Source organism: Trichosurus vulpecula, chromosome 1 (genome assembly GCF_011100635.1).
Source record: "Trichosurus vulpecula isolate mTriVul1 chromosome 1, mTriVul1.pri, whole genome shotgun sequence".
NCBI lineage: Eukaryota > Metazoa > Chordata > Mammalia > Diprotodontia > Phalangeridae > Trichosurus > Trichosurus vulpecula.
In genome coordinates this window covers 13,482,417-13,502,289 of record NC_050573.1, presented here as the reverse complement: position 1 = coordinate 13,502,289, position 19,873 = coordinate 13,482,417, and the positions used below count along the sequence as shown (strand labels likewise).

The window sequence follows — 19,873 nt, the reverse complement described above, 5'->3', positions numbered from 1 at the left end:
TGAGTTCAGTGTCCATTCATTCCCAGCCCTGGAACAGAGTCTAACAATGTCCTCCAAGGCTGAGCCCTGGGGAGAGGGGTGATGTACTCTGGTCTCCATCCCCCCACCCTCCTCCAGACACCCTCTCCAGCCCTCAGCTGGGCTCAGAGAAGAGCAGCCTAACCAAGGGGGCAGGAGCCTTCCTGCCAGGGACCTTGGTGCTCTGGACAGAGGGATGCCAGATGCTTACCCTGGGAAGCTCAGACTCAGCCACCAAATGACCTTTATCATTCCATCCTGGGCCCACTTGGCCCGAGGTAGTTACCAGCCCCCAGCTTTACAATATTCCAAATATAAAACAGACAACACAGGATGGGGCCCCCAATAATTTACCCCCCTTCCCCTACCCCTCATCCCAAGGGCGGAGGCAGCCCAATAAGTTAAATGGCAGGAAGCCCAGGCTGGTGAAAGCCGGGCATCAAGGCACATGCTGAGCATGGAAACTGAAAGCCCGGAGCCAGGATGTGTCTTTTGGAGTGGGAGGCTAAAGCCTGCATTGGCTGGCTCAGACTAGCAAGAAAGGGTCCTAGCTCCAGACCTGGGAGGGCCTCAGAGGCCATCTAGTCCAGCTTTCATTGTCCATATTTCACAGACAGAGAAACTGAGGCCCAGGATGGTGGATCGCCTTGACCCAAATCGTCACGTCCCTCACGTTACAGATGAGTAAAGCAAGGCCTACCCAGGTGAAGGAACTTGCCCGTGATCATACGAAGAATACATGAAGAGCTAGGACTGAACTCCGGTCTCCTGCCTCCCAGTCCAGAGCTCATTCTGTTGTGCCAGTGATTGCTCACCCACTGCTAATAATGGCAACGCCCTCAGCCTTATGCCCTGTCTGAAGGAGCCGGGCCAGGCTGCCTGGTGGGGGGCAGTGATGCCCCCTGGTTCTCAGGGCGATGCGCTGTTTGTCCTGAGTAGGAAGGGCAGATGCTGCCCAAGAACATAGTGGATGGGGTGGACCCACTGCCAGTCAGTATGAAGCCCCAGCCAGGCCTGGCACGCCCCTCAAAAGGTCTGGGCTCCAGGGTGGGCACAGTCGGGCGTCAGGGGCCCCTGCACAGCTGACCCTGAGGCTCCCAGCAGCCGCCTCCAGCATCACTGGGGTGCCCACTACATGGCTGAAAGCACCTCCCGGCACCTGTCATAGAGAGTCACGGCCCCCTGAAGCTCCTGCCAGTGCTGCCAGGTCCCCCGTCTCCTCTCTCTTCTCCTCTTCATTCTCCGCTCCTCAGCCTTCCCTTCGACTCTACTCGGCCATCCAGCCTGCTTCTTCCATAAACGCCGCAGGTGCCTGGCGGGGACCACCACAGCCCGGAAGTTATCCCTGCAGCTAGGAAAGGAGAAGAAATAGGTCAGGCGGCATCTCTGAACCCTAAAATGGTGGGACTGGGAGCACCCTTAGGATAGGGAGTGTCAGAGCTGGGAGCGAGCTTAGAACAGGGAATATCTGGGCTGGAAGGGAGCTTAGAACAGGGGATGTCAGAGCTGGGTGGGGCTTAGAACACAGAAGGTCAGAGCTGAGAGGGGCCTTAGAGATCATCTATTCCAACATCCTCATTTTACAGGGGAGGAACCTGAGGCCCAGAGAGGTTCTGTTCCTTTGTACAGCCAATATGACTCAGAGCAGAGAATACTGAATCCAGAACACAGAGTGCCAGAGCTGGAAAGAGCTTTAGAGAGAGCTAGTCCAAAGTCCTCATGGTGGAGATGAAGAAACTAAAGCTTAGCTGGGAATGTGAACTTTCCGAGGTCATGGAGGAGCGGGGAGAAAAGCAAAGCCTGGGGGTCAGGCCTTCTGCACCCCCCCTTCCCTGGGGCGCCCAGTCCGCTCACCTAGAACCCCAGCGGTTCTGCCCCTCCATGCTGAGTTCACTATGGAAGCACAGAGGACCTCTCCTGCCACCTGCTGGACAGGGAGCCATGGGTCTCCAGGGCAGGGACAGTGTAGGCAAGGCAGGGATAGGAGCATTGGACACCAGAGGAGTGACAGTCCCAAGGGACCATAGAGGCCATCTAGTCTAACTTCTGCCCAGATCGAGGCAGGGGCTTGCCCAAGATCACATGGTCATTAGCAAGGATTGGGACTCCGGTCCAGTGCTCTCAGCACCGCATCATTCAGCCTCAAAGCCAGCACCTCTGTAGTATGTGACCACTCACCCATCGCTGGGCTCACAGTCTTCAGGGGGTCTCAGCTCAAAGCAAGTCAGCGCCAACAGCTTCCAAAGTTTGTCCTCAGCCTCGTTGGGACTCTTGGTCCTCAGCACCTTGGCCAGCCTGCAGGGGAGCACGCGGACTCAGCCCTTCCCGCTTGTCGCTACCCTCCTCCTTTCTTCCCTCCCTCCAGCTGCTGGCCCCCCAGGGCCCGGCTCAGCCCCCTCACCGTCTTGTACAGTTGCAGTGGAAGAGGGTTTGGCTCTCCGAGTTATACAGCTGGTACTTGGTCTCCCTAGGTTCGATCTTGTGCTGACATTGGTCCAGATGCTGGTAGCATTGGCAGGTTTCTGAAAAATCTGGAGGTAGAGAATGTGGTCTCTGAGGGACAGAGGAGGGGGCTGGGGCACGGATGCAAACAAGCCCCTAAACATGCACCCTCAAGACAGATGAGCATGAAGGGAAACCTGTTGAGAACATACACACTTAGGAACACACACCTAACACACAAGTAATCAAAATCACAGTGACCACACAGTGGTTACAGTAGAAAGAGGTGGGTTCGAATCCCACCTTGGATGCTTAGTACCTGTGTGACTTTGGGCAAGCAATTTCAACCCACTGAGCCTCAGTTTCCTCAACCGTAAAATGAGGAGGAGCTGGACCATGTACTCCCTGAGGACGCTTCCTGCTCTGGCCCATTTAGACAATGGGCTATGAAGCCTGAGTTTGTCTCCCTTCTAATACTTACTACCTGCATAGCCCTAAGTGAGGCAAATCACCTATCTGGGCCTCAGTTTCTTTTTTTTTAAATGAGGGGGGTGTACTAGGCGGCTCCTGAGGACGCTTCCAGGATCTATGATCCTATAACACCTGGGTTCAAATCCCAGCTCTGACAATTAACTGCCACTATGACCTCGGCCTCAGTTTCCTTATCTGTCAAATGGGGAGGGCTGTTCTAGATGGCTTTTGAGGTCGGTCTCTTCCGACTCTAAATCAAGAACACTATGACGCTCAAGACACACAAGCGTTTAAGGCAGGCCCACACAGCTGCAGGCTGCCTCGGCCGCCTGCTCCACGCCAAAGGATTTCGGGCAAAAAACGTAGAGGAAAACATGCTTCGTATGTAGAGGAAATCCTTCGGCAGAGGCAGCAGGTCATGCAAGCCCGACTGAAGGACACGTGCTCAGGTGTGGTTCCTTGTGGTTTGCCATTGCCTCCTCCGGCCCATTTTACAGATGAGGAAACTGAGGCAGACAGGGTGAAGAGACTTGCCCATGGTCACACAGCAAGTATCTGAGGCCAGATTTGATGAGTCTTTCAGGCTGGGTTCTCTGTGCACTATGGCGCCACCTAACTACCCTTAAGGCAGGGATTCAGTCCAAACCAAACTTGAACAAGAATTCCCTCTACAGATCAACAAAACAAGCATTTATTAATCGCCTACCATGTGCCAGGCACATAAAGAAAAGGAAAAATCAGTCCCTACCCTCAGGAAGCTAACATTCTAATGGAGGCAACAACATGTGCTGAGGTAAATAATCAATAAGCATTTATTGCGTGCTTACTGTATGCCTTGCACAGCGCTAGGGATACAAGGAAAGGCAAAACCCAAGTCTTTGCTTTCAGTGAACTCCCAGTCTAATGGGGGAGAAAGAGGCAGCCCATCCCACTTTGGGACATCTCTCACTGTCAGGAAGTCTGTCCTGATTTTCATCTTCAATCAGCTTCCCTCCACCCCCCTCACTCAAGTACAAGCCTTCATGAACACACTCAGGTAAACACCCAGGCACATGTATCAGTAACAACAGCTGCCATTCATTTTTACAGTGATTTAGGGTTTTGAAAGCCCTGTACATCCATTATCCTCTTTGAGCATCACAAATGTGAGGTGGGCTCTACAGGTGTTTTTTGCTTCCATTTTACAGTCACATCTCCCGCCATCACCCAGGGGACCACAGGCACTTTAGAGATCCCGACCCTTAGGAAGCCACTCACCTTGGTAGAGCTTCTTATCCACTGGGGGGAGATTGGGCTTTGAACGTGCATCACCAGGAGCTGGGATATCTGCTGGTCCCTGAGCAGCTCCATCTGTGGGGCCTGTGGCTGCTTGTCTCCCACCAGGCCTGTGGCCTCTGCCCTGAGGTCTCCCCTTAGGGTAGTGGTCCTCAGCCACCCTCACCTGCTTTCCCAGGGTGGTCACCAGGCTGGGAGCCAGGCCAGGGAGGGTTGGAAATGGTGGATGGGCACTAATGTTAGCTTTCTGGGGACTGCTGGGCAGAGGTGGGGGAGGATGGAAACCGGTCATGGGCCCCGTGGGCCCTACGCCTTGCATTCGATGCCTCTGTCTCTGCTGCTTCTTCCTGGAAGGCTTTGCTCCGTGGCCTGGCTGGGTCCGAGTCACATTATAGCGACCCTGTTGTAGAAGTCGGGCTCGGGGAATGGGGCCACGTTTCTTACACCTAGTGAGGAGACAGAGGGAGGAGAGGAAGGTCCATAGGCTCCTAGATGTCCAGCTCGAATGGCCCAAAGAGGCCATCTGGCCCTACCCCCTCCTTCTACAGTTTGAGGAAACTGAGTTTCCAGGGGCCTTGGGGTCTCTACCTGCACTTTGGGGACTCTCCAGCCACAGCTCAAAGAGATATCTTCACAGGGTGGGATAGTGCACAGCAAGCATTTAATAAAGGCTCTTTAACTGCCTGACTGGGAAAGGCCCCAGAAGACCAGCCTGGAGCCTGACACTGCTCTGAGACTCAGTTTCCTCCTCCGTCAAATGAAAATAGACATTCTGGTTCTACTGCCTCACAGTGGGGGAGAGCAAGCTAATCTGTGACCTCACATTACAATGTCAACGTAAGCAAGCACGGGAAAAGATTGTGACTTCCTATCGCTGGCACCAACCCACCAGTGGGGAGGGAGAGGGAAAGGCAGAAGCCTATAGTGCCTACTATGTGGCAGACACTGTGCTAAGTGCCTTCTGACAAATACTGTCTCTTCTCATCCTGCTCCCTGACTGTCTTCACGAAAATTCTGTTTTCTGTTCCAAGCCCCATCCCAGCCCTGACATCCCCTGTTCTCAGGCCCCTCCCAGCCCTGACATCCCCTGTTCTCAGGCCCCTCCCAGCCCTGACATCACCTGTTCTCAGGCCCCTCCCAGCCCTGACATCCCCTATTCTGAGGCCCCTCCCAGCTTGACATCTTATGAACCTGCTCTGAGAGATCATAGCCCTGGAGCTGGTGAGGATGGGCTGTACCTTCTACCTCTTCCCCTCCCGGGCCTCCAAGCCTCCCGACCAAGGAAGGCCTCCTGGAGAAGGCTGTCAGGAGGCTGCCTTACTGGTTTAGTGCCCTCAGGGATGGGCTGACATCTATTTGTGGGCAGGCAGATAATACAATAGAAGATTCCTAGATACATCTAATCCAGGCCCCTCATTTTGCAGATGAAGAAACTGAGGCCCAGAAAGAAATGACCTGCCCAAGGTCACACAGCAGTTGAAATAAGAACTACCCATTTCTCTACAGGTTAAGATTCCAAAGACTGTCTCCCCAAAACAATCCTCTGAGGATCAGAAGAGGGTGGTTACTTATCATTATTACCTCATCTCACAGGTGGTGAAATTGAAACTGGAACAGTCACACAGGTAGGAAATGTGGAGCCCAGAGAGGGAGGATCACTTCCAGGCACAACCTCTTACCCACTCTACAAAGGGCTCCCTTACACTGGCCATGCATCCCCAGAAAAGGCCTCATGGGGTGGATGTCCCCAACCCTCCAACTAATGGGGAGGGAAGTGGGGGCAGAGAAGGGGAAGGAGTCCCTGGAGGCACAATAGGGAAAGGGCACGGGGTGGGGGGGGGGGAGGAGGGATCAGCTGGGGTTTTGGTTAAGAGGAGGATTTAGGAAGGAAGCCCTAAAAGTCTGGAATGTGCTATCAAGCTACCTACCCGCCCCACCAGTACCACTGGATACACTCCTCCTTCTCCTCCAGCACAAAGCAGGGAATTTCCAGCAGATTGAAGAAGGTGGTGCCCACAAAGTCCGAAATTGCATCCTGTTGACTCTGGAGACAACCTTGGAACCTAGTACCCAGAGCCCAAAGGTTGGTCCCTTCAACCCATCAAGGCCGGGGGACCCTGAAAGTTGGGACAAGTTGGAAAAGCCCTCATCAAACTCCCCTGCCTCCCAGTCCTCTGCCCCCAGGAACTCAGAAAATTCAGAAGACCGAGGGATTAGAGATGGAAGAACCCTCATTTAACGCAGGGCTCCTCAGACTTTTTTATGGCATGGACCCCTCACTCATTCCCCTTTTCAGAACAATAGCTTTAAATGCATAAAATGAAATACCTCAGGTATCAAATGAAGGCCATTCTATTAAAATAAAGATGTACATTTTTCCCATCTAAGTTTACTCCCCTTTGAACTCTGTCCATCTGTCCAACCCCTTGGTTTTCCACGGGTGGGTTAAAAACCTCTACTCTATTCCACCCCTACCCCACCCCACCCTCCCATGTTCAAAGTAAGACAGCTGAACCCCAGAGAGGTCTAAGAGACTCACTCAAATCCAGGTTCCCCCAAGCGCCAACCCAGGGCTCTTCCCATGACACTGTGGTCCCCCTCTACTGGGATTCCTTCCTCACCCCCAGGAATAGGATCGATGTAGACCTTGCTCCCCATTTGACAAAGAAACTGAGACCCAGACAAATCACTTGACTGGCCCAAGATCACGGATGGAGCAGTAATGGAGGTAAGATTTGAACCCTGGTCCCCTGACTCTGCTTCCTGCATCCCGTGCCTTCCATTAGCTCTGATCCAGGAGCATCTCCCGAGTAGGGCAGGCCCCTGCGCGTCCACTCACCTGGAATCACAGTCACAATGGGAGATGGTGTGGAAGCGATAGTTGCGAATCCCATAGTTATAGCGGAAGGGCGCGATGGTGTGGGCACAGAGGTCGTGGTCCCGGCAGCAGAGGTCTGGCCCCTGGAAGATCCCTGTGGGATGAGATCAGGCTCGGCAGGCAGAGGGAGGACGCCCCATCTCCCCGCACTGCTCTGGGGGCCAGAGGAGCCCGGGCTTCCCCTCTCTGAGTCCTCCCATCCTCAGTCCTTGGGTCGCCGCTCCCCTCCGCGGAGTACAAGAGCTTCCTTTTCCATCATCCGCCCACAGGAGGAAGAGAGATTTGGAGCCTGCCGCCGAATCCAACCCGCTCATTTACCGAGGGGGAAACTGAGGCTCGGATTGGTAAAGCGATCTGCCCGCCCTAGTTATCGTACAGGTTGGAAGTGGCTGCAGGATTTGAACCCAGATCGTCCGACTTTAAATCAGTCCACCTTCCCACTGCTGTGTCTTGCCTCCTGCAGCCTTAGGCCAGTCCAAATCAGAATCTCCTTTAAATCAGGCCTTTCTGCTGGGCAGCCTGGCCCTCTCCTTGAAGACCCCCGCGGTGAGCGCATACTGACTTACCCAGTTCTGTGGAGTTCGCCGCAGAGTCCCCCACTCCGCACCAGAGAGTGCCGGGCATGGTCCAGCCCCTCTTCACACGCCGGTGGCCGGCGGCTGCCTGGTGCCGGCCTTCCCCTTCGGCTCGCCCTTCGATCCCCTCCCTCCCGGTGCGGGGTGGTTCCTCCTCCGTGCTGCTACAGGCGTCCTGCCGCTCCTGGAGGGCTTCCACAGCCCGCTGCAGCAGAGGACTTGGGGTGTGCGCAAAGATTCCAGACGAGGTCTTGCTGCCCCTCTCCTGAGCGCACGCAGCCTGGTAAGGCAGAACAATGGTAGCCCCCTCCCAAAAGGCACACTCGAGCAGGTACCCCTGCTCATCCCAACTGGCATGGAACAGAGCCAACCCATTTGGGCCCCGGCTCAGGAAATTCAGGGACTGGAGGGGAGAGGCGGGCACCGTCCTAGGCACTGCCAAATGACAGAAAGTGCTGCCCCAGCTGAAATTTGGCACTGCCCCGCCCTTTGCCAGCGCTGCCCCCAGGGGGACCAGTGCCCACAGGAACCAGCCTGGGTGTCCCATATCAGCTCCCCTCGCCTCCAGCCTGGTCAGAAAGAGCACCAGACCCTTGTTCCCTTCAGCCCACTCGCGGAGGGTCCCACGAGGCTGCCCAGCAGCGGAAGTGAAGCCCCGGTTGGGGGAGAAGCAGCTTCTGGTCCAATGAATGGAAGGGCAGGCAGGCAGGCGCCAGCACCAGACTTCCAGGAGAAGGATGGAGCATATGGGGTGATCTCTGCTCTGTAACTGAATCCACCAGCCACGCTGAGCCCCAGGGAGGACTCTGATTGGCTCAAAAGCTTTAAAGCCACCTGGCCCCATGCCCCACCCACCCTGGGAGTTTCTGCCTGTTACCTGAAAGCCGGGACTCGGAAGTCAGGAGAGGGAGGTTGGAATGACATCCTCTGATCCTTAGCCTGCTCCTCCTTAGTAAAACAGGGAGGTCCCCAAGCTTCCCTTTCCCCTAGAGCAGTGGACCTGGGAGCATTGGGAAGCTCCCTCGTTCCATATGGGAGGAAAGCGGAGGACTTTATTGCAAGGTGATGGGCAGGGCTCCAGTGCCAGGGAAGGGGCTGGTACCACCCTACCTGTCATACATCAGTTGGCACTGGGCCATCGAGGAAATTGGCTAGTAATGAGGTGCAGAGCCGAGAAAGGCTTTGGGCCACCAGGGTCGGGGGTCCCAACCAATATGGGGGTAAGTCCTGGATATGTCCCCAGCTCCCCAGCCCTGTCTCAGAAGCAGCCATCCCAGTTCTTGGTAAACCTTAGGGTGACAAGGGCCAGGCTGCAGTGCCAGCTGCCCAGGGCCACACTTGTCCTATCTTTCCTCACCCCACCCTCTGACCTGGGCCTTGGGCCTAGAACTCTAAGATTGAGCCAAAGTGCCTGCAATACAGCCGAGTCATCCAGTCGATGTGTTAGGGCATTGGGAGGCAGCCCACAGTGACGGAGGAGCCCTGCATTTGGAATGGGGCACCTGGGCTCCAGGCCCAGGCTGGTGCTTTGGCCAGTAGCAGCTCCGGAGGCCCAGAGAGGGAGAGCGAGGGACTTGCCCACAGCCACACGTCCAGTGAGCCCCAGAGATAGCTCACTAAGGGATTGACTGCTGGGCTGGAAGTCCAAAAGAGCTGAGTTCAAATTAGGCCTGCAACCCTATCGGCATGACCCTGAACAAGTCAACCACCTCTCTGAGCCTCCTTAATAAAATTGGGAAGTTTGACAAGATGGCCTGTGAGATGTTTCAGTTCTAGACCAAGGATACTATGATGTGTGTGTGTGTGTGTGTGTGTGTGTGTCCCCGAGTGCATGTGTGTTTATATGTGTGTGTGACTATACAATTCAAACAACTCCATTAACAGACAAGGAAAATAGCCAGATAAAATCATACACATCTTCACAGACACACATGAATCCAGAGGCCACTGAGCCCAACCCCTCACTTTACAGAGAGGGAAACTGAGGCCCAGACAGGGGAAGTGACTAACCTCAAGGCTCAGGACCCTTTCCTCTGGGCCACAATTCTGATTCTCATCCTGAGCCCCCATTTTCCTTTCTGGAAAAGGGGGAGAAAAACAACACCAACCTTTTCTTAGGGGGGAAGTGAATGTGGGGTTTGGGGAGAGGCTGTGGGTAGAGTAGCTATTTGTAGCTGGCAGCTGTTCCCTCCTTGGTCCTCCCTCTTCCAGCCCAAGGTCACCCAGTCAACCTGGCAGCTGTAGGTGGGGGGTGGGGCGGAGAGGGGGCGGGGGGGAGCAAGCCTCCATGGGGGAGGGGAGGCAGGCTGGTCTGAGCCACCAAAGGGAGACTTGAGGGGACAGACAGGCCTTTTGTCTCCATCTCCAGGGTCCTCAGCTGGAAGCTTTGGGATAAGCCCGGGACCTAGGGCCAGGAAGCCTGAGTCCTGGTTGTGATGCTGCCCTTTGCTTTCTGTGGACTCTGGGCAGGGCAGGCCTCAGTTTTCTCATCAGGGCTATGTAGAAGCACCTCTTAAACCCTCGCCTTCTCCAGAACTGTGAGGCATCACCAGGCAGCAGCATCCAGAATCTAACTCATCTCTGGATCTCAGTGTCCTCCACTGCAAATATGCCAGTTAGACTTCCTGATCCCTTCTGATCCTTTGTTATGGGTTTGAATCTTGGCCATTTTCCCTTTGTGACCTTGGGCATGTCTTTTCACCTTTCTGTGACTCAGTTTCCTCTTCTGTAAAAAGAGGTTGGCTCAAGATGTGCTCTGAGGTCCCTTTACACTTTAGAGCTTTGGTTCTATCAACACTGTGAATAATTAATAATTGATAATAATGCCTCAGCTCCTGCTGCTTTCTAGCTCTGACATCCTCCTCCTCCTGCCCCCAGGCACAGCCTCATCCTTCTTAACTCTTATCAGAATACAAGTCTGTCTCAGTAAGAAAGAGTCTGGGATGGGGAACCAAGGCCTCCTCTCCTTGGTGGTGAGCAGATGGAAGGGCAGGGAAGAGAGCCAGAGTCTCAGGGCCTTCCCCTCCTCAGCTGGAGCCTCCCCCCAGAAGCGGAGGCCAGTATCTCTCCTCAGCCCCACCCCTCTGCCCTGCTTTGCTCTCTGAGGCACCAGGTCAAGCCTGAGACAATGAGGAAAGAAATCAAATGGTCTGAAAGAGCATATGGGCCACCTGGGAATCAGCCAAGCCCAGGCCTTGCCTGGCCTGACCCAGGAGAGAGGGAACCTGGGGCACTCCCTGGTGAGGGCAGGGAGCTTTTCATTGTGGAGAGAGAGAAGGGGGGAGGAAAGGAGGAGGCCCAGAGATCTGAGGGCCTGGACTGGGGAGAGGAGACCACCTGCTCAGACCAAAGGAAGCTCTGCCCTTCAGGAACGTGTGACCAGGGCCCCTGCGTAAAAGGTTTAGAAAGGGGAAATTCCAAAGAGAAACCAATCAGTGACTGTTCATTATCAGGTCCTTCTCTGTTCTATGCTAAGATTCCATTCACAGTCCAACACAACAGAGCAGACGTCCTGCCAGTCAATCTGTGAGCGGTACCCAAAGCATGGGAGTTCAGAGGAGATTGGGCTGGGGAGTCAGAGTGGGGCTTTCTGGAGGAGGTGGCCAAAATTCCCACAGGCAGAGGGAAAGGGCATGTTACATTGAGAGCCAGGAAAGAGACTTGGTGACTGAGTCAAGGATTAGGCCCGGGTTTGCTGCTCCAGAGCCAAAAAGAGAATCCTTTTCAGGTTGGCCTTGGGCTAGCAGTTAAATATGGTTCTACCCAACCAGGACGCCTTGTGTGAGTGAGGCACAGAGGCCTTCCCTGGGGAAGGAGTCAGGAGCGGTGAGGAGGGACACAGGGAGGGAAGGAAGGATGGGCAAGAGCACAGCCCAGTGAAAAGGGAATCAGGAGACCCGGGTCGGAGGCAGATGAGTGTGCTGCTCATTTACCATGTGATAGGAGGCAAATGTCTTCTGCCCTCTGGGCCTCGAGTGACCTGTCAGTAAGAATGAAACAGTTGGACTAGGTGGTCCTTCTGGTTCTGAGCAGCGTGGTCTTAGGGTTTCAGAGTTAGGGCTCAACTTGGTCATTTGCTGCCAGCCTCAGTTTCCTGTCCCTTAAAAAGAAGAGATTGACCTTGATGGCTTCTGAGGCCCTGTTCAGCTCTGGAACTAGGAGTATGAGCCCGAGAGGGCACAGGCTGGCGCCTGCCAAGGCCCAGAGGGAGGGCTGGGGGACCAGTTAATCATCAGGGAGTTCTTTCCAAAGGGTTTACCAGGGGACGTCACATGGGATCAATGTGGAAAGTGAGGTGGGAGCTGGATGGCAAAGGGCTTTCAATGCCGTGTTTTATGCAGAAGGCAACAGGGAGCCATACAAGGTTTTTGAGCAGGGGAATGACACGGTCAAACTTGTGCTTTAGAAATATCCTTTTGGTGACTGAGAAGAGGATGAACTAGAGAGGGGAGAGACCAGTGAGGCAGACCCACTGGCAGGCCATCAAAGTAGACCAGGGAAAAGGAGATGAAGATTAGGATCAAGGCTGCGGCCGGCCGTGTGAGAGGAGGGAAGGGCATGGGCAGCATGGGGCTTGATGTATCGAGGAGGATCAACAAGACTGGCAGCTGATCAGATGTGAAGAGAAGAGCAGGGAAGAACAGGGTTGACTCTGAGGTTTAGACACTGGAGAGATGGCTGCTCCCTTAACAGGCATCGAGAATTAGAAGGAGGGGAGGGCTTACACTTTAGATGGGTTGGGTTTGAAAGGCCTGTGGGCATCCAGTTGGAGGGGTCTAGTGGGCAGCTGGAGATGAACGCCTGAAAATCAAGAGAGAGGTCAGGGCTACGCATATAGATCCAGGGACCATCTGCATAGAGGGGAGAGCTGACTTCATGGGAGCTGATGAGGTCACCAGGAGTGAGAGGACAAAGGCTCAGTTAGTACCCAGTGAGGATCACTGATTGGGGTTGTTTATTCCGGGAGGGACAAGAGCATCTTCCAGCACTGGAAGGGCCACCATAAGGAGGAGGGGTGAGGTTTGGATGGCTTGGCCCCATTGGACAGGGCTGGGGGCATCGGCTGACTGCAGAGGGAGATTGCTCCGGCGCTGTCTGCTCCCCCTTCCTGGGGGTCTCCCATCTCTGGGCAAAGCTGAAGAGGAAATACTCTGTCCCATGCAGCTTTACATGAGTTAGTCACAGATTCCCACCATGCTTGGATCTGTGACCTAACCAGGACGGGGTGGAGAGAACAGGCAGGTAGTTTCTGGAACACATGTGTAGACACGTTATCGGAAGCCCTGGATCTAGGGCCTGCCTCCTCCACTGATTCACTTTGTTGTCCTGAGAGTCTTCCTCCCTGTTTCAACAATCCGGCTAGCAGCTTCTGTGGGGGTGTAAGATCCACCTACAACCAGCACCCAGAAAGCTGCCAACACGCTACAAAAGTACAGGTTCTTTTGATCTGCTTTAATAAGGAAAGCAAGGTTAAGGGGTTGGCAAGCTTACTTTAATTCAGCACACAAATATCATTCACTTAGTTCAGGGGAAGAGACCAGCACACTGAACTTCAGAGCAAAATACAAACAAATTACAAACATCAACGGACAGACCCAACATAGATTCATAGTTACCAACATCTAGGTTTAGCCCGGGAGCTCAGAACAAGGGCTGGCCCAGAGTCACACGCACTACCACGGCTGTGGGTAAGAGCTCCAAGGAATAGGAGGCCAACCCCTGGTTTTATATCTTTTTCAGCGTCAGGGGTGAGTCACACATGAGACTCACCCACGTGACCTAGAATCGTCACAAAGAGGTGACTTAAACCCACGTGGTCTAAGAGTCTCTGCTGTCCCAGACATGTAAACTAGGCCCTCCCTGGAATTAGCCCCACCTTGGGCACCACCTTAGCTGCCAATCCACACCCAATAAGGTTTTACACCTAATAGGGATTTGGGCCTGGGGCTTAGGGGCTTAGCACTTAGTAAGGCTCAATGAAATACACTGAATTACTCAAAGGAAACAAAAAGCCAAACTCTTCAAGGGCACTTGTTGAACTAAGTGCTAAGGAGCCCATTTTGCCTACCAACACACTCTCCTCTCTAGAGATGGTTTTCTTATCCACACAATGGGGGGGGATACTAATTAATAGCTTGTCCTATTCCCCCATGGGGAGCTAGGGGGCGCCATGGTGCATAGAGCTCTGCACTTAGAGTGGGGAAGATTCAGTCTGACTTCAAATCCAACCTCAGATACTTACTAGCTGTGTGGCCCTGGGCAAGTCACTTAACCTTGTCTGCCTTAGTTTCCTTATCTGTAAAATGAGCTGGAGAAGGAAATGGCAAACCTTTTCAGTATCTCTGCCAAGAATACCCCAAATGGGGTCTCTGAGAGTCAGACGTGACTGAACAACCAAACCTCATATTTTACAGACCAATCACCAAGTGTTTATTAAGTGTTTACTGTGTGCCAGCCATTGTGCCGGTTGCTGGGGATATAAAGGCAAAGCCAAAGAAAAGAAAAAGAAACAATCCCTTCCCTCCAGAGGCTCACATTCTCCAGGAAGAGGCAAAGTGCATTTTGTACGAATATGGAAAACACATACGAGCAAATACAAAATAATTGGGGGAGGAGGATGAGGGGGTAGGGGAGGGGGCCCTGAGAAAGGGCCCTGCAGAAGATGGGTTGAGCAGAGTCTTTAAGGAAACTGGGGATTTCAGGGGGTGAACATGAAGAGGGGAGAGTGATCCAGGCAAGGGGGATGAGAGATGAAAGGCCATCTGTGAGGGAGGGACAGTCTGGCGGCACTGTGGAGTGGAGGAAGAGGATGAGTGAATAAGGAGGGTGGCAAGATCATTGGGGACCAAGCTCTGAAGGGCTTTAAATGACAGAGGATTTTATATTTGGCCCTGGAGGTAATAGGGAGCCCCTGGAGGTTATTGAGGAGGGGGTATAGGAGTGGAATTTGATTCAGTCAGACTCATGTTCTGGCAGGTGTGTGTGTGTGTGTGTGTGTGTGTGCACGCATGCTCGAGCTCAGATGAGGGGAAGTGACTAAGGTCACTAAGCTGACAGTCGAGGCCAACTTTTCACTACACTTCACTCCCTTTTAATGACTCACATGTGAAATTCTAACTAGAAGGCAGCCTGGAGTCCCTGTGGACGCTTGGAGTCTGAAGCAGTCATCAGTCAGGGGATGAGCATTTATGCTGTGCTCCTGATGTCTGATAAGGGAGGGAGGGAAGAAGAGAGACCAAGTGCAAACAGCTCTGGACAGATAAGTTACAAACCAGATAAAGGCACCAGCACTAAGGGACATTGGGAAAGGTAAGCCCAGAGGAGGAGGAGATGAGGAGGGAGTGTGCTCCTGGCAGGGGACACAGCCAGGGGAAATGCCCGGAATCTGGAGATGGGGTGTCTTGTGTGAGGAGCAGCTGGGAAGCCTTGCCGCTGGGTCACAAAGCACATGGGGGGAGGGAAAGGGTAGAAGACTACTGGGAAGTAGGAAGGTGGGCAGCTTATGAAGGGCTTCACAAGCCAAAAGGCCCTAGGTTCAAGCCTTGCCTCTCCCACACACGACTGGGTGGCAACTCCCTCAGATCCTCCATTACAGAAAAGGTGCCCATCTGTCCTGGCAAAATCCCAATAAATAACCAACATTTCTCTAGTGTCTTCGAGTTGGCCAACCACTTTATGAGTATTATCTCACTTGAGCTTCCTAACAGTTCTGCGAGGTATTGAAGTATCTTTATCTCCATTTTACAGTTAAGGAAGCTGAGTCTTAGAGGAGTGAAGACCCTTGTACACAGGCTCACACAGCTAGCATGCCCTACCACCAAATCTAGCCCTCCACCCACCACCCCTAAATTGCTGCACACACTCAGTCTCCCATCGTGTCCAACTCTTCGTGACCCCATTTGGGGTTTTCTTGGCAGAGATACTGGAATATAAAATATATGGAGTAAAAGTCATGTCTCTCTCCAGCTCATTTTACTGGTGAGAAGACTGAAGCCAACAGGGTTAAGTGACTTTGCCCACGGCCACCTAGCTAAGTAAGAGTCTGAGGCCAAATCTGAACTCACGAAGATGAGTCTTTCTGACTCCAGGCTAGCAGCTCAATCCATTGCACCACTTAGGCTGCTCTCCATCAGTAGTTATGAGCAATAGGTGTTTGCTGTACACAACAGGCACTTAATATGTGTTTATTTTGGTTCATTCCCCTCCACAACCCCATCAGAAAGTACCTTGATATTACAAATGGCACCTCCAAGAGAAATCACTTGCCCCAAGTGAGGGGAAACCCTGCCTACCTCCCAGGGCTGGAGAGGTGAGACTCAGGTGAGGTCTCGCTGGGGAAAGTGAGGGGAGCGGAGGGGAGGGATTAGGAGGAAGCTCTCTCAGTTTGGGAGGATGAGCCCCTGAGGGTGTGGACAGGAGGAGGAGGAGGATTACAAAAGAGAAAGTCGAGTAAGGAGCAGGAGGTGGCCCTTGAGGTTGATCCAGGTCTGGGCTTCCCCAGGGAAATACAGTCTGGGAGGCGGGGTGACCCCACTCAATTCCTCAGGCTCCTACTTTGTGCCTGGTGAGAAATGCCTAAAAGTCTCTGTCCTCAAGGAGCTGACGCTCTACTGGGAAGAATGCAGGCACACAGACAAGGAAATATTTTTAATTTTTTTTATTTATTTCATTAAACATTTCCCAATTATTTGTAAAAAAAAAAATCTACCATTCATTTTTTTAAATGTTGAGTTCCCACTTGTCTCCCTTCCTCCCACTCCTCCCCCATCCATTAAGAAGGCAGGCCAGATGATATCAGTTATGCTCCTGAAGTCAAACAAAACCTATTTCCATATCAGATAAGTAAATATTTTTTAAAATTTAGACAAACATTAAGTAACCATAATAAGCTCATAGGTCAAGAGCCAGAAGGGTTTCTAGTTCAAACTTCCACTTGATCAAGAGGGAAACTGAGACTCAGAGAGGGGTCCCACAGCCAGTGAGGAGCAGACCCAGGGGTCATCACTCTAAAGACCCACATGGTTTCCAAGAGCACTTGTAGCCCCAGACCTAGGTTCCCAAGACTTGGTTCTGTCACCCTCTTATTGTACAGAAAAGGAAACTGAGACCTCAATCAAGGAAGCTGAAGCTGGAAGGCGGCCCCAGTGGCCCTTCAGTCCAATCCCTCACTTTAGAGATAAGGAAGCTAGGGCCCGGATAAAGGGATTTACCCAAGGCTACTCAGTATAGATGGGGAGGACTTGTCACTGGCCCCAGATGGCTCAGAAGGAGAAAGTGAGGCTGGAGACCTTGTATAGCCCTGCTTCACTTAAATCCAGTTCACTTGCATGTCATGGCATCATCTTCCTGACATCATGGTTCTCTTTCAGAGTGAAGAATAAACAACTCAGTACTTGTCAGAGATGAAATTTGAATCCAGGCCCTCTGGCTCTTCCCTCTGCCCCTTACTACTCCCCTACCGGGGGCCCTTCGAGAGAATAGCAGAGATGGAATTTGAAGATCCCACTTTTTGTTTTCTCTGAGTCCAGTGCTTTTCACCCCTCAATAGGACAGCGGGAGACCATCGTTATTCCCTAGGGGTGAGGAGAAATCTTTGGGGTCAGAGAGCTGGGCCCAGCTCACACGTAAGGGCCTGGAGCCACAAAAGCTGGTGTTGAGGAATCCTGGGGGCAGGAGGGAGGTCTCAGACTGTAGAGCCCTCTCAGACTGACAGCTGGAATAACAGGTGTCTGCCCCTCCCCCTTCCCCTCTGGGACCCTGCTACTGACCTTTGTCCCCTTGAAGACCTCCAACACCACGTGGTTCCCTTGGAGACCTCTGAAAGGAAAAGGGATTGAGCTTTGGAGGGCTGCAAGGGGCACAGGGCTTGGTTAGGGGACCACCTGGCCATGGTGCTGAGTGGGTATGGGAGGGTCCATGCTGTGGGCACAGGACAAAGGACATCTGAATGAGAGCTTTAGGCAGGGACCAACCCCTTCAGTAACATAGGGCAAAAGACTTGTCCAAGGTCACACAAGTAGGGGCTTGAAGCCAGGCACTCAGACTCCAGGTAGTTGCCGTCACTCCCATGTTTGTTTACCGTGGTCACTTCTTCCAACAACCCCTTGAGGTAGGTACTTGTTGGTCCTTGTTGCTCCTGATGCTTCTGAAGAGGACAGCCAGCTCACTCCCTTCCTCCCCACCACCAGGCTGGGGTTGGGACTGCAGCCTCCAAAGGTCCAGCCAGGGACGTCCCCAAGGAGCCTTAGGCATGGCAGTCTTCATGGGGGACTCCAGGGCTTGGCACATGGTGACATGAAGCCCTCGTTGGGTCTCCTATGATATCTTCCCTCTACCTCTGGGAAGCTGACGTGTTTCATGGGGAGGGGAGAGATCCCTCAGATAAGGATAAGTGGTTTCTCTCCCCTCTCTCAGGCTAAGAGGAGCTAGGAAACCAGCTAGGAAACTCAACTTTTCTAGCCTTTCACCACCTACTACCTGGGCAGTCACCTGACCTCCCTGAGACTGTCGCGTCACCTGTAAAATGAAGGAGTTGAACCCAATGGTCTCTGAGACCCCTTAGACCTCAATCCTGAGAGTTTTTGTGACTGTGGGGCATGTGTCCCGGCCCTTCCTTGGGCCTCAGTTTTGTCATTTGTAAAATCAGGGGGGTTGGGCTACTTGGCCTCTTGGGTCTCTCCCACCCCTAGGGCTCTGATCTCATGACCCAAGCTGTGTGACCTTTATTAGGCTTCACCTCCTGGGGCTAGAAATCCTGCTAAAAATATTTTTGTCCTGGTGGATCCTCGGCTTCCTTCTTTGATCTTTTTGGGTAGAGACCTAATGGAGGTATCCCTGGGTCAAAGGGTAGGCACAATTTAGTAACTTGAGAGGCATAATTCCAAATTGCATTCCAGGATGGCTAGAGCAGTCTATAGCTCCACCAACAATGCATCACTGTGCCTGTATTCCCACAGCCCCTCCAGCATCTGTCAACTTTTTGTCAACTTTGCAAATCTGAGGAGTGTGACTTGGAACCTCAGAGTTGCTTGAATTTTCCATTTCTCCAATTATTGGCGATTAGGAACTTTTAAAAATATGGCCATTGATGCTTCGGATTTTTTTTCTCTGAAAATTGCCTGTTCTAGTTCTCCCTTTTTTTTCACTATTTGCCTTGAGTTTCTAGATCTTCGTTCTTCCAAATTAGTTTTTTCTTATTTTGTCTAGTTTTGTAATGTATCTCCTTCATAGTCCAGTCAGGATAGCACTAAGTGTACACATTATCTTCGGTGGAATGACATTTTAATCTCCGCTGTTTCTAAATGTCTTGTTTGCAATTATGTTTAGAAAGATTTTAGGCAATTCCCCTACCTTCAGATGCCCTGGCCAGTTCAGCACCCCCCTGACTGTGCCTCTGGTAGCTGTAGGAAGAGAACCGGGCCTGGTGTTTTGCATACAAAGAAATACAAAGTCATTTCAGGAAGGAGAGGGCACTGAAGACTGGGGAAGAAAGGCAGACGTTGCGCCTGAGCTAAGGAAACTAAAGCTTTTAAGAGGCTGAGGTGAGGAGGGAGGGCATTCATTCAGGAGGAACAGAAAGCAGAGTAGGCCAATTTGGCTAGCATACAGGGTGCATGATACAAAGGCACGTAGCTGGAAAGCCCGACTCCCCTGCCCCCTTTGGCTCTGACTTCTCCCCAGTTCTGACCCTTCCCAACTTCTCCCTCACCTTCAAAGCCTGAGCTCTAGACCAGCTAAAGTTGGGCTGGGGCAATGAGTGCAAACTTGGGATGAGAGACCCAATGCCCACAATGAAATTCCCAAGGAGAAAATCACTGAACAAGTCCCAAAAAGGAGACATGGAGGCGGAGGGCTTCCAAGTCTGCCCAGGCAAGAAGCCCACAGAGGAAGCTTGGAAGGGTGCCCTTAGAAGGGCACCTCCCTGCACCCTTGTCCTGTATCTTGATCTCAAGTCAATTTAAATTCCCAGACTGAAAATTAGGAACCTAGGTTTTGAGATGGAAGGGACCCCAGAGCTGGGGCCAAGTGAGAGAAGTAAGGCTCCCTCTCACCCAACTCCCCCAGGGACCCGAGCTCATTTCTATACATTACTATGCTCTAGGGTAAGACAGATGACCACACAATTTTCCCCCATTTAATAGTATTTTATTTTTTCTAATCACACATGAAGATAGTTTTCAACACTCACTTTTATAAGATTCTGAGTTTCAATTTT

General features: G+C 52.5%; 1 protein-coding gene across 1 annotated transcript; it reads right to left on the bottom strand.

Moving 5' to 3' along the window:
* Positions 1 to 1,149: 1,149 nt before the first annotated feature.
* Positions 1,150 to 8,503, bottom strand: PLA2G3 (phospholipase A2 group III). Its single transcript, XM_036759649.1, has 7 exons — positions 7,651 to 8,503; positions 7,046 to 7,178; positions 6,135 to 6,269; positions 4,189 to 4,652; positions 2,420 to 2,549; positions 2,197 to 2,313; positions 1,150 to 1,369 (listed from the first exon to the last, which is right to left on the bottom strand). The coding sequence occupies exons 1-7, from the start codon at positions 8,501 to 8,503 to the stop codon at positions 1,150 to 1,152; spliced, it is 2,052 nt and encodes a 683-aa protein (XP_036615544.1).
* Between the last annotated feature and the right edge of the window lie 11,370 nt (positions 8,504 to 19,873).

Bases quoted from the DNA above. Each gene is read 5' to 3' on its own strand.
- PLA2G3 (XM_036759649.1), bottom strand. From the start codon at position 8,503: ATGGGGCCAGGTGGCTTTAAAGCTTTTGAGCCAATCAGAGTCCTCCCT. The intron at 2,550-4,188 runs GTGAGTGGCTTC...CTCTACCTCCAG, and splicing joins GGATAAGAAGCTCTACCAAG to ATTTTTCAGAAACCTGCCAA. The intron at 2,314-2,419 runs GTGAGGGGGCTG...GCTCCCCTGCAG, and splicing joins CACTGCAACTGTACAAGACG to GCTGGCCAAGGTGCTGAGGA.